The sequence below is a fragment of the Gobio gobio genome (assembly GCF_949357685.1).
Source record: "Gobio gobio genome assembly, chromosome: 4".
NCBI classification, from domain to species: Eukaryota; Metazoa; Chordata; class Actinopteri; order Cypriniformes; family Gobionidae; genus Gobio; species Gobio gobio.
Genome location: NC_137100.1, coordinates 2,823,448 through 2,836,807, shown reverse-complemented (window position 1 = coordinate 2,836,807; position 13,360 = coordinate 2,823,448). Strand labels below are relative to the sequence as shown.

Below are 13,360 nucleotides of genomic sequence, written 5' to 3'. Positions count from 1 at the left end.
CAAATGTTCAAATAGGCGCTCTTTATATAAATAAACCACAGATTTGAGCTTTAAACTACTACATTATCGACTGAAAAAGTCTTAAAACTATGTTTTGTCACACATTAACAGTAGATTTTAACAAAAAAAAGACATGTAAACACAGCCCATGTCAGCCATTTCTCAACGAGACGAGCTGCTGGCGGAAGCCCCGCCCATGTTGTGCAGTGAATGTCACGCGCGATTCGTACGAGTAAACTCAAAATGTACACGCGTCCACCTTCGCGCGAATCACGTCCGGTGTGAACGCCACATAAGACGGATGTCAAATAAAATGCTTGTGATATTTAGACCACCTGAGGTTCCCCACAAACTGGACTTTATTAGCAGTTAGCAGCCTTATTTTGTGCTTGTGTAAAGTGTTGTCTGTGAAGCTCACCTGATCCGAATGTTGAATGATGTTCAGATGGCGGTGGAGAGGGTTCAGGGCATCAGCAGGCTGGAGCAGCTCTGTGAGGAGCTCTCAGAAGAGGAGAGAGCCAAAGAACTCAAGCAGGAGAAGAAGAGGCAAAAACGCAAGAACAGGCGCAAAAACAAGTGTGGTTTTGAGCAAGAGGCGGAGGGAGAAAAAGATAAGAGCCTCGATGAGGTAATGACTGTTCCTCTTCTCTAAAAGCTTATGATTTTAAAGTCTGTTCTGCTCACCAAGGCTGCATTTACTTGAACAAATAATATTGTGAAAAAGTATTTGAGCGGGAATCTATAGTAAAGTGTCATTTATTCCTGTGAGCAAAGCTGGATTTATCATCATTACTCCAGTCTTCAGTGTCACATGATTCTTCACTAATCATTCTGGCCCCACTTTATATTAGGTGGCCTTAAAAAACTAGAATGATACCATTTATGTGTTTTACATTCTTTCTGGGAAAAGAAAGCATTGCTGCAACTTCTGAAAGTGACCAGCAGTGTTTTATGTCACAAATCTGACAATATAATTTTAACATCAATGTAAACAAACAAAACATGTAATGGCAATATTTAAATACCAAAAACTCTTTGCTTGACTTGCTAATATATAGTTATTCAACCTAACTTCACATCAAGAACATACAGGTGAACAAAGACACCTGGACTAGGGACGGACAATTGTTTTTGTTTTCATTTATCTTTGTTATTAAAAATAAGAACTAAAAACAGCAGTCTTCACATGAATTAAACATACACTGATACATAATAAAGCTACTAATGTTATTCAGCCAAGAGCACTGAGTGATTTTCTCTTTTTCTTTTGTTGTTTGACAGACCTCGGCAGGTTTACAGTATTAGGCTGCTGTCACTTTAAGACCTAATGCACAGATCCTATTAACACGAATTTGTTTCTTTTTTCCCCAACTGATATGTTAATATGAATACTCATCAAGACGGCCATTTTGACATATCTGTGTGTATTTGACAGTTCGAGTGTGTAACAAGACACGAAAAAAAGAACGGCACGTTTCGGTGTGTGTGTGTCAGACAGCAGACAGCGCGAGTTGTTTTTCGCAAGTTATTGTGTTTAATAGCTCTTTTTAACGTCAAGCAAGTCTATATGCATCAACCTAAAACGTACAATTTTCACAATGTTGAAGTAGCCTATTAAAATCATTCAGATATTGCGTGCCCTTGCGATATGTACATTTGCGATATATTGTGCAGCCCTACTCCTTGCTATAGTTTTGGAGTTATGAGTCTTTAAATTAGTGTATGCCCCTTCAGAAAACAACCGTTTTAAAATGTCTTCAGGGGTTAATGATCAATTGAATGCATCCTTGCTGAAAATGTGAACTGTAGTGTGTGTATATATAATAACTATCAGATGATATCATTGATATTTCACAATCGGCAATATTTATGTGGTATAAAAATAATTTGGATCTCAATTATGGTGACCATTAACACATACAACAAAAAGATGCTAAGTTGTTTTCAAAACTGTACTGTTAAAGGGTTAGTTCATAAATGAAAATTCTGTCATTAATGACTGACCCTCATGTCGTTCGACACCCGTCAGACCTCCGTTCATCTTCAGACACAAATGAAGATATTTTAGTGTAAAGCTGATGCTGAGAAAGGCTTCAGATAGGCCTCCATTGGCATTCAGTACATTCACACTCACAAGACCCATAAAAGGCACTTAAAACGTCGTTACAAAGTCCATCTCACTACAGTGGTTCTACAATAACTTTATGAAGCGATGAGAATTCGTTTTTGTGCGCAAAAAAACCCCCTAAATAACGAGTTTACAGTGATGACCGATTTCAAAACACGGCATCATGAAGCTTCGAAGCGTTATGAATCAGTGAGTCGATTCAGCAGTTTGACACGCGATCCAAATCATGAATCGACTCACTGATTCATAACGCTTCAAAGCTTCATGAGGCCTTGTTTTGAAATCGTCATCACTATACAAGTCGTAATTTAGGTTTTTTTGCGCGCAAAAACTATTGTCGCCGATTCATAAAGTTATTGTAGAACCACTGTAGTGAGATGGACTTTGTAACGACGTCTTTAGTGTCTTTTAAGGGTCTTGAGAGTGAACCGTGCATTGAGCCAATGGAGGCCTTTCAGAGCCATCAGATTTACACTAAAATATCTTCATCTGTTTTCTGAAGATGAACGGTCTGACGGTGTCGAACGACATGAGTGTAAGAAATTAATGACAGAATTTTCATTTTTGGGTGAACTAACCCTTTAAACAGCTGAAAAATGTAGTTCATTGCTACTCACAATTGACTGATCTTTGTCTGTCGTCCTCGTTGTCTTTGCGCAGGGTTCGTCTGAGTCTGTGGACGGCGGCTGTAAGTCGTGTGGCAGTGGAGAGGAGTTGGGCGGCAGTGTGGAGGTCATCATCACCAGCGAGAGTTCCTCCTGCACCTGCCCCGCCGCCTCCATCCTGCGCTCCCCCAAAACCAAGAAAGGTAAAGAGAGCTTGGGGAGGATGTGCGATATATATCGTCTGCGCTAATGCATGGCTTGATTCTGAACGCTTTCACTGCGGGATGTAGCCTAGTGGAATGCACTAACAATGACCCCGAAATTCAATACATGTCCCTGTATGAGATTGTCATATTTCCATGATATAGTTAGCAATATCAAATGAGCAAGCGTGCTGTTTTTCCCAGATATCAGCATGATTAAAGGGTTGGTTCACCCAAAAATGAAAATTCTGTCATTAATTCCTCTCCCTCATGTCGTTGGACACCCGTCAGACCTCCGTTCATCTTCAGACACAAATGAAGATATTTTAGTGTAAAGCTGATGCTGAGAAAGGCTTCAGATAGGCCTCCATTGGCATTCAGTACATTCACACTCACAAGACCCATAAAAGGCTCTTAAAACGTCGTTACAAAGTCCATCTCACCACAGTGACTCTACAATAATTTTAAGAAGCGACGACAATAGTTTTTGTGCGAAAAAAAATCAAAATAACGACTTAATCCAACCTCTTCTTGTCTTCCGTGTGCGTCTCCACGACGCATGCGCGAGAATATGACGTAGATCCAGCGTGTGAAAAGTGACCCATATCTGATATCTGCATTTACACTACACTTGGCGAAACGAACAAATATAGCATATCGAGAAATCAATTTCAATAGTACATAGGGTTGTCCTATCGTCCATCGTGATGTCACGCCCCCGTTGCGAGTGTGGTGTGTGTGTGGTGTGTGTGTGTGTGTGGTGTGCAGTGTTTCCCCTAGAATTTTTTCCAGCAGCGGTGCTGTTACGTGCCGGAGGTTAGCCGCTCGTTGGGGGGTCCGGGGGCATGCACCTCCGGAATAAAAAAAAAAAAAAAAAACCTTAAACCATGACTTCTGGCAAGTTTTGTGGATAGAAATAGACATTTTGAACATTAAAATCCAAATTAAGCTTTTCATTAGTTTAAAAGGTGACTATCTTATAGCCTATTTTACTTCAATAACCTGCAGGGACGTGCAGAAAGTTCCTAAGGGGCAAGGGCTCAAATGTAAGAAAGGGGCAATATCTAAAAAAAAATAAAAAATACTGGAAAAATTTGGATACTATTTTATGTTTTTGCAAAAAGTCTCATGCTTATCAAGCCTGCATTTATCTAATTAAAAATACCGGAAAAAACATTAGCCTAATATTGTGAAATATTATTACATGATGTTTTTTTTTACCTTACGTTTTTATTAATCGAATATATATATATATATATAAATATATATTTATATTTATATTTATATATATATATTTATATTTATATTGTTGTTTTGATTGTTGATATTGTTGTTTTGATTCACATTATGGCTCAATCGTCACCAAGTTTATTAGATGCTGCCCCTTTAAGACGCAGATCTAAAATCATTCTCCCTTTTACGCCCATTTAAGCTAAACTGTGTTTAAGTGAATACTCTCCAAGCCTGTCATTTTGACATATAGGCTATTTTGTTGTGTATTTGATGGTTTAGTCGCGCACACGAAGCATAAAGTCGGTCCGTTTCGCAGCGTGCGTACACACACACACACACACACACACGCGCCTGCCTTGAACTTGGAAACAGCGTCTATTGCGCGGATTATTGTGCTTTTCATTTAATCAAACACGTTCTGCAATTTAGCCAAAGTGGAGAGTGCATTTGCCAACAATCACGGATTGTGCTGAATCTGACGTTAAATACATGTTTGAGGAGAAATGACAGCGCGCGCTGTGAAGGAAAGGAAGTTGTGCTAGACGATGCGCGAGCATAGTTTATAATAGTTTTACCTCATATCTTTTTTTTTTAATCCTTGGAAGCGAAAATAAGATTAATATCACAGCCCTGTGATATTGTGAAAGTGTAAGCAGACTACATTTTTGTTTAGTTCTCTGGCCATCGTCAATCTCTCTCTCTCTCCTTTACAGTGTGTAAGTGAATGTCGTGATATTACTGATCATGTGAAGATTTTGCAGTGGCGCTGAAAATCCAGCGGCGCCGCTGTGAATACATTGTAGGGGAAACACTGGGTGTGTGTGTGTGGTGTGTGTGTGGTGTGTGTGAAATGCGCTATTCAAATAAACCAAACTTGACGCGCCTTACCAAGTCTAATAACAAGAACAAACTGTGTTAAATAAAATTTGAAGTAAAAAGGTATTCGTCCTACAGTGTTTTTTATACTTTACCACAGTAAAGGATGTGAATAGTTATAATAGTTTATTATAGTTTATAATCCCCTGCGAAAATGGGTGCGACGCGAGTGAAGATTTGGGAAAGGAAACGAGATGTCCATGTCCATTGGGATGAAATGGACTAGGCCTATTGTTAAAATTCACGGAAAATCGAGTGTCCAGATCGCAAAACCGAATAAAGAAGTGCTATCTCACCATTATTTCCGTTCTAGGCTAAACAAAGCTTTGTGCTTCACTCCTGTGGTAATATTCACGTGAAACAGCTTCACATACAAAACACTGGGTTAGTAAAATAACCAAATTAGTTTTTTTAAGTAGAAAATAGTATTTATGTAAAGAGATATATTAAAATTAGGGCTGTCAAAAGATTAATCGCATCCAAAATAAAAGTTTGTGTTTACATAATATATGTGTGTGTGTACTCTGTTAATTATTATTTATATATAAATACACACACAAGCATGTATTATTATTTTTATATATAAAACATTTATATTTATATATATTATAGATTATATAAATGTATATACAGTATATACATGCAAATATTTCTTAAATATATACATGAATGTGTGTGTATTTATATATATAAATAATAATTAACAGAGTACACACACATATATTATGTAAAACCAAACTTATTTTGGATACGATTAATCGCGATTAATCTTTTGACAGCCCTAATAAAAATAAAAAGAGCTCAACTCTTCCCCCTAACCTAGCGGATGAGTCATTATTTGGGTTAGTAAACATAACCAAATGATAGTTTTAAGTAGAAAATAGTATTTATGTAAAGAGATGTAGTAAATTACCCCCCCCCCCCCCCCACAACGACGATATCATCAACCATCACGATGTTTTACTGTAAACATCGTCAAATACCAATTTAGGGGACATCGCCCAACCCTAAACGTACATTGAGTTTCATTTATTGACATGGATTTCATAGAAACAATCATATTATTTCAAAATCCTTGATTATGTACATAGATCCGCTATAAAAATTAGTGTGCACTAATGGTCTGGTGGTAGAACTTGTGTTAAGCATGTCAGAGGTTCTGGGTCCGAATCTGCCACTGTATAGATTTTTTCTTTTCCTCACTAATGTTCATCATTGATTGTATATCAAGAGCAGGGACATTTAATAAAGATAATATAATATATAATAAAGAGTCTCCACAACGTGCACTCAAAAGTAACACATTTCTGTTCCAGATCGACAGAATAGGGCACCTATTATGCAAAATCCACTTTTACATGATGTTTGAACATAAATGTGTGTTGACAGTGTGTGTAAACAACCACCCTATAACGATAAAAATCCACCCAGTATTTTTTTTTTTATCCCCAAAAATCATAAGCAGTGTTTCAGAACAAGCTGTTCTCAGATTCTCTGTAGTGTGACATCACACGGCAAAGGCCCGCCCCCAAGGTTTGACTGACACTGCCATTTTAACATAGACCCGCCCTGTGAGACCTGTATGCAATCCGCCATTGTTGAGAGATGTATATGCTACGCCCTCTTCTAAAGACGGGGCGGGGATATGCAGCTCATTTACATTTAAAGGGGTACACACCAAAACAGCGCTTTTTATATAGACAGGCCTCAAAATGACATTTTCAACACGTTATAATAAATTATCGGTAACACTTTACAATAAGGTTCATTAGTTAACATTAGTTCACTACACCTAGTTAACATGAACTAATAATTTAACTAATCCTATAAAGCATTTATTTATCTTTGTTAATGTTAATTTCAACATTTACTAATGCATTTATTAAAATCTTGTTAACATTAGTAAAAGGTAGGGTAGGTAAGATTTAAACTTTTTTTCCAAATTTGTTTAAACTTTCTTTATATATCAATACATAATTAAAATGTAAGTACTCTGAAAAAGAAAGTATAAAAATTGAGTGCCTGTAGACCTCTCACGACTGTTTTAAAGACAGCTCATTATTTCCATTCACTCCACCTTCTCCCTTATGGGCTCTTTCCAAAGCCACGCCCCCAAAACACATGAACACGCCGACCGCGATCAGCTCAGCTGAAAGACGCATTATTAACCTGAGGCGAGCGGAGAAGAAGTGCATGTAGTGACATGTCAGAATCACATGTAATAAATCTAACTTTATCATTATGAATATAAACAAATAAGATGTCTTTTAGTACTCACTATCAAGCTAGAATAACGATACTGGTAAAGTTTAAAATACACACACAACACAGTGTCTACGACACACACAGATACAAGATAAAAACATCAGTAAACATTGGTAGAGTATATAAAAACAAACCAAAGGCGGAAATAAACGTGCAGGTAAAGTTCCCGGTGAACATGGTAAAAGAGTTTAGACAGAGGGTAGCAGCTAAAGCTAACTTAGTTCTAAAAAAAGTTCCTGGATGCGGTGTACTAGCTTTTACACACGCATTTTGTTATCTAAAGTTACATTTTGCGAAATTCAACACGACAGCGATCAACTTGAGCTAAGCATATTGAGTATTTATCATCTCTACTAATGGCTCGCTAAGTGTATAACATTGTAACTTTATGCTAAGTAATGTTATGTTAGCTATATTAGGCAGCTACGTGTGCTAGTGAGACATGCTTCATGAAAACATAAACCAAAAAAATGTATAACCAAAATGAAAGATGACCTGTCCAGCAGAAATACAGCCTCTTGAACTCAAATGGGTGCGCCAGGGTTGCCAGGTTTTCACAACAAAATCCGCCCAATTGCTACTCAAAACTAGCCCAAAACAAGCCCAATCGTGTTTCTCCGGTAAAAATTGCGTTTGGGGGGTAAAATGTGTCTTTTTGGTAGGGCTTCCTTCTAAAATACGCAAATCCCGGGGCAAAACATCACATAATTGGGGTCGCTTCAACCCGCGGACATGAAAAACAGCCGCGGCAACAGTGATGAAGTAGCCCTTGGCAACACTGGGGCGCATGTGGGCGGATCCTGGAGCAAAAGCGGCGGTTGCCATGGTAACGAGAGAGAGTGACAGTCGCCCAAGCCAATCACTTGTTTCGTCCCGGACGAAAATAATGAGCGGTGTTTATTGCAGATTAAAAAGTCTAGAGTCACTCGATTTTTCTACTCTCTTTTTCAGAGTACTTACATTTTAATTATGTACTTAATTATGTAAAGTTTAAACAAATTTGGACAAAAGTGTTTTAGATCATTCTTACCTACCCCACCTTTAATGCACTGTGAACTAACATGAACAAACCATGCTGGATTTTTTATGAACTAACGTTGACAAAGATTAACTAATGCTGAACAGAGATGTTGTTCATGTTAACTAATGCATTAACTAATGTTTACTAATACAACCTTATTGTTAAGTGTTACCAAATTATCTGTGGGGTATTTTGTGCTGAAACGTCAGATACATTTTGGGGACACTCAAGACCAATATGACATCTTGTAAAAAGGGGCATAATAGGTGCCCTTTAACACACACTCCGCATTAGATAAATCTGTACCGCGAAATGTTTCAAAAAGTCACTTTTTTCAATGACGTACGACTTGCATTTTCAGGTGAATATCCGATCTGAACGGCAGGTGCGAATGCACATATCCGATTCACATCAGATTTATTCCCACATATGAATGAGGCCTGAAACTGATCGGAGAATATCAGAATCCATGTTTTTTTTTTGTCATATCCCATGGAGGAGAAAAAAAAACGGAATTGGGTCAATTGCACCATGTAATGTAAATGTGGCATTTGAGAGTTGGTGTGCAATGTATATCATGAGACAATTAAAAGTGTTTTTTGACCTTGGATGCATGTAAACCTATTGTAGGAGACCTCAAAACAAAATTAAGAGCCTTTAAAGCTACACTGTGTAACTTTTTTAGTTTATTCTTAGCTAAAAACACTTAGTTCTTTCAAAAATATATGTACTCGTAATGTATATTTACTTCGTACATTCTCGTACGTTTATAATATGCCATTGAAAATACATACGGGTGAGGGTTCGAATGCGGGTCGCCATGTTGCCCCTCCATCTTGAAAGTACATTAGCCAAAGAGGGACATACCCGTAAATTCAAGCTTCGCCTTTGGCGTTTTAACACTCGATGGCACCGTGTCGAATGTGGACGAGGACGAACTGGAAGCCATGTTAATCTTGGACTAAATCGGCCACCGTAGGAGTTAAAACGAAATCGGAATTGAGAGGAACAGAAACTAATATTCACTGGATATACCTTTTAACCACTAGATGGGGGAAAATATCACACAGTGTAGCTTTAAAATAGCTTTTTAAAGTCTCATTTAATGGTTATTGCAATTATCATTGCATACATAAATAATGCTGAGTAAATGCATCTAAATATTGCTTTAGCTGCAGCTTCTGCAGTGCAAAAATGTATTTTGCTGATACTGATTTCATATGAATGCTCTATTCTAATTGAAATATTGATTAAATGTGAGAATTTGACACACGATGATGCATGCATCTACTCTTATAAAGGTAGAAATGCCCTGGAAATGAATATAAGGTGGCAAATATTGCCCCTTAATAAACTAATTCCATTACCCAGAATGCCTCTGACTGGTGTGTTTGTGCCTGTTTGTTCCTCTAGTAGTGTTGCCTCACAGTAATGGCAGTGACTGTGGTTACTGCTCCAGTATGGAGGGCAGTGAGACGGGCTCTAGAGAGGGCTCAGACGTGGCCTGCACCGAGGGCATGTGTAACCATGATGAAACGGGTAAAGCAACGTTATTATGATTATAGATGGTCAAACATTTGTCTTTTCAACTGTGTTGACATTGCATCTTATTCTGGAAACGTGTACACGTCATTTTTGTTTCCTGTCAGACTGATTCAAGATGATTTCAGACCTTTGCGTAAAGCCAGCCCAGGCAGATTTGAGCTTGTTTTGCGAGAGTCAGGATCATAAATGTTCTCCTAATAGATGTCGGATGGTGATTTAATATTATGGTTTGTCTTCAGGCGAGTGCTCATGTAGTCACCACTGCTCCGAGGAGAAGGAAGAGGAGGCTGTCGACAGCTGTGTGGAGTGCTGGGCCAACTCCGAAGACAACACACCGGGCAAAAATAAGAAGAAGAAAAGAAAAAACAAGGGGTCACTTTGCAGGGGCGAGCATGTGAGTTTGCATCTTGTGAGGTCATTATTGATTCATAACTGCCTTTGAAATTAAAATAGCTGCATTTTGACTTACTGGATGCTTTATCTGCTAAACATCACAAGATAAAGGGGGACTTCAGTCATATTAACAGACAATCATAATGTTAAAGGTGCAGTGTGTAGTATTTATGAGGATCTATTGTAGGGATCGACCGATATGGATTTTTTTAGTGCCGATGCCGATATTTGGAGCCGATACTGCTTTTAATCCCTCAATTTACATCATAAAAATGACACAATGATCATGATGACAATTTAACATTTACAATTTAAAAAAAGGAACATTTATTGAACTTAAAAAAAACTATATTTAACAAATAGTAAAAACAGGTGAGGTAGAACAAGAAAAAAAGAGTTCAGTGGTGAAAATAAATTCTGAAAATAAATATTTAAGCATAAATAAAATAATGACACTATTGCACACAGTATCAACAAGCGAGCAGCATAATAAAGTGCACACTGACTGTACTATACTTCATTTTAAAACTATTTACAACCTAGTCATTTAATGGCTACACTCTAAAAAATGCTGGGTTAAAAATAACCCAAGTTGGGTTGAATATGGGCTAACCCAGCAATTGGGTTGTTTTGACCCAGCGGTTGGGTTAAATGTTTGCTTAAAACAACCCAATTGATGGGTTAGTCCATTTTCAACCCAACTTGGGTTATTTTTAACCCAGTATTTTTTAGAGTGTAGGTGCGCTTCACTTAATCTCTTGTAGAGCAACACCAGCGGTGATTCAGGAGAAAATCTCCCAATGCTCCACGTGAAGCTTCAGTCTTTCGAACTTTTACCATTGTGTCAATTCTCAATTGATTTTGATTAATATGCGCGAGGGAGAGCAAGACAGTCTGAAGACGGCGAGAGCTGCCCTGTGGACGCCTTTCTGGAAATAATGCAGCGAAAAAAAATATTGGCGAACGCAGCAGCCTTATATCGGCCGATACACGTAAAAATCGCAAATATCGGCCCGATATATCGGTCTAACACTAATCTATTGGCAGAAATGCAATATAATACACATAACTATGTTTTCAGTGCTGTATAAAGACTGTTATGTTTTTATTGCCTTATGGTGCGTTCACACCGGACGCGAATGACGCGATTCGCGCAAGTAATTTACATGTTAAGTCAATGCAAAGACGCAAATGACACGGCGCGAATTGAGCGTTTGACGCATGATTGGCGCGAATCGCTCAAGTTGAAAAATCTGAACTTTGCCTGATATTTCGCGCCGCGTTAACCAATCAGGAGCTTGCTCTAGTAGTGACAACAATGAGGAGAAAATCTGTATATTAATATCTGGTTCAGACAATATGATTATCACTGTGATAACATTAAATGACACGAAACACAACACAGTCTCTTTTTGTTAAATGCAAGTTTATGTTTGATCAATAATACAAAAGTATAAGTAAAAGGTATAATAAGCTATACATGAAATAAAGCAAACAATTCAGTCAAACATTCAAAGTCAGTGCTAGTCGGCTACAACAAGTCGGCGTAAATTTATAGCCTAAAAATAAAAAAGTAATGAAACTTCACTTTGCCTTCAGTCTAAACGATTTGCCAGGGAACAAATGATAGATTCATGAGAGCAAAGATCGGCCGTTACATCTTCACAAGGCGAATTATAGCTGGAGACGCCACAGAGACATCAGAGCCAGCGGCAGAAGGACTGGCCGAGGAAAGGCTGATCTCGCTGGGGTTAATGATCTCTGAGCGCCGCTGATCCACTGGAGCTCACAACTCCACAAACACCAGATAAAATGTTAAAATAGGCACTCTTTATATAAATAAACCACAGATTTGAGCTTTAAACAACTACATTATCGACTGAAAAAGTCTTAAAACAATGTTTTGTCACACATTAACAGTAGATTTAAACAAAGAATGACATGTAAACACAGCCCATGTCAGCCATTTCTCAACGAGACGAGCCGCTGGCAGAAGCCCCGCCCATGAGGCGAATTCACATCTGTTGTGAAGTGAATGTGCGAATGAAGCGAGTAAACTCAAAGTGTCCAACTTTGCGCGAATAGCGCAAATTATTCTCGTCATTCGCGTCCGGTGTGAACGCCACATAAGAATGACCCTATCTACACACACCGCAGGTCCCCTTACAGTGAAGCCACCATTTAGCGCCGCCATGTTTCTACGGTAGCCCTAAATGGACAGCGCTAGCTTCACATTAGGGATTTTCTTGTAAACGTTGTTATATCACTTCTCTCTGAGGCGTATGTGGCGTTTCTGCTCGAGGACGCCCTCTGGCCTCCAGTATGAATGAAACTTTTGGGTAAAAAATTTAACGACTAAAGACTTTTTCAGGTGAGAATGTAGTTGTTTAAAGCATAAATCTGTGGTTTATTTATATAAAGAGCGCCTATTTGAACATTTGATCTGGCGTTCTCGGAGTTGTGAGCTCCAGTGGATCAGCGGCGCTCAGAGATCATTAACCCCAGTGAGATCAGCCGTTCCTCAGCCAGTCCTTCTGCCGCTGGCTCTGATGTCTCTGTGGCGTCTCCAGCTATAATTCGTCTTGTAACGGCCGATCTTTGCTCTCATGAATCTATCATTTGTTGTCTGCCAAATCGTTTAGACTGAGGGCAAAGTGAAGTATCATAACTTTATTTTTTAGGCTATTTAACTTTTACCGTTGTAGCCGACTAGCGCTGACTTTGTGTGACTGAATTGTTTGCTTTATTTCTTGTGTAGCTTCTTATACCTTTTACTCATACTTTTATAATGGCTATTATTGATCACACATACACTGACATTTAACAATATTTAATGTTATTACAGTGATAATCATATATATGCACACTTTGTCTGAACCACATATTAATGTGTTTAATAAAAGAGGCAGAGTGGTGTTTTATGACATTTCTCCTGGAGCACCTTAAACGCACGTCCATATCGCGTCAAACGCTCGATTTATACGCGCGTCCATTTTGCTGTGGACCCGCGAGGGGATTCAAAATGTTCAAGCGTCCAACCAGACGCAATTTTGACGCTCTATTCGATGTGAACGCAGCATAAAACGTTTTG

The 13,360-nt window shown here is 38.4% G+C and overlaps 1 protein-coding gene across 2 annotated transcripts in view; it reads left to right on the top strand.

The window, feature by feature from the left end:
- Positions 1-13,360, top strand: part of ggnbp2 (gametogenetin binding protein 2) — a 47,784-nt gene that overhangs the window by 24,924 nt on the left and 9,500 nt on the right. Inside the window, exons 9-12 of one of the 2 annotated variants that reach the window (XM_079815416.1) lie at positions 446-628; positions 2,789-2,936; positions 9,748-9,870; positions 10,116-10,270. In XM_079815416.1, coding sequence (XP_079671542.1) covers positions 446-628; positions 2,789-2,936; positions 9,748-9,870; positions 10,116-10,270 — 609 coding nt within the window. Of the gene's footprint in view, positions 1-445; positions 629-2,788; positions 2,937-9,744; positions 9,871-10,115; positions 10,271-13,360 lie in introns of both variants that reach the window. The other variant, XM_079815415.1, reaches the window with a different exon arrangement.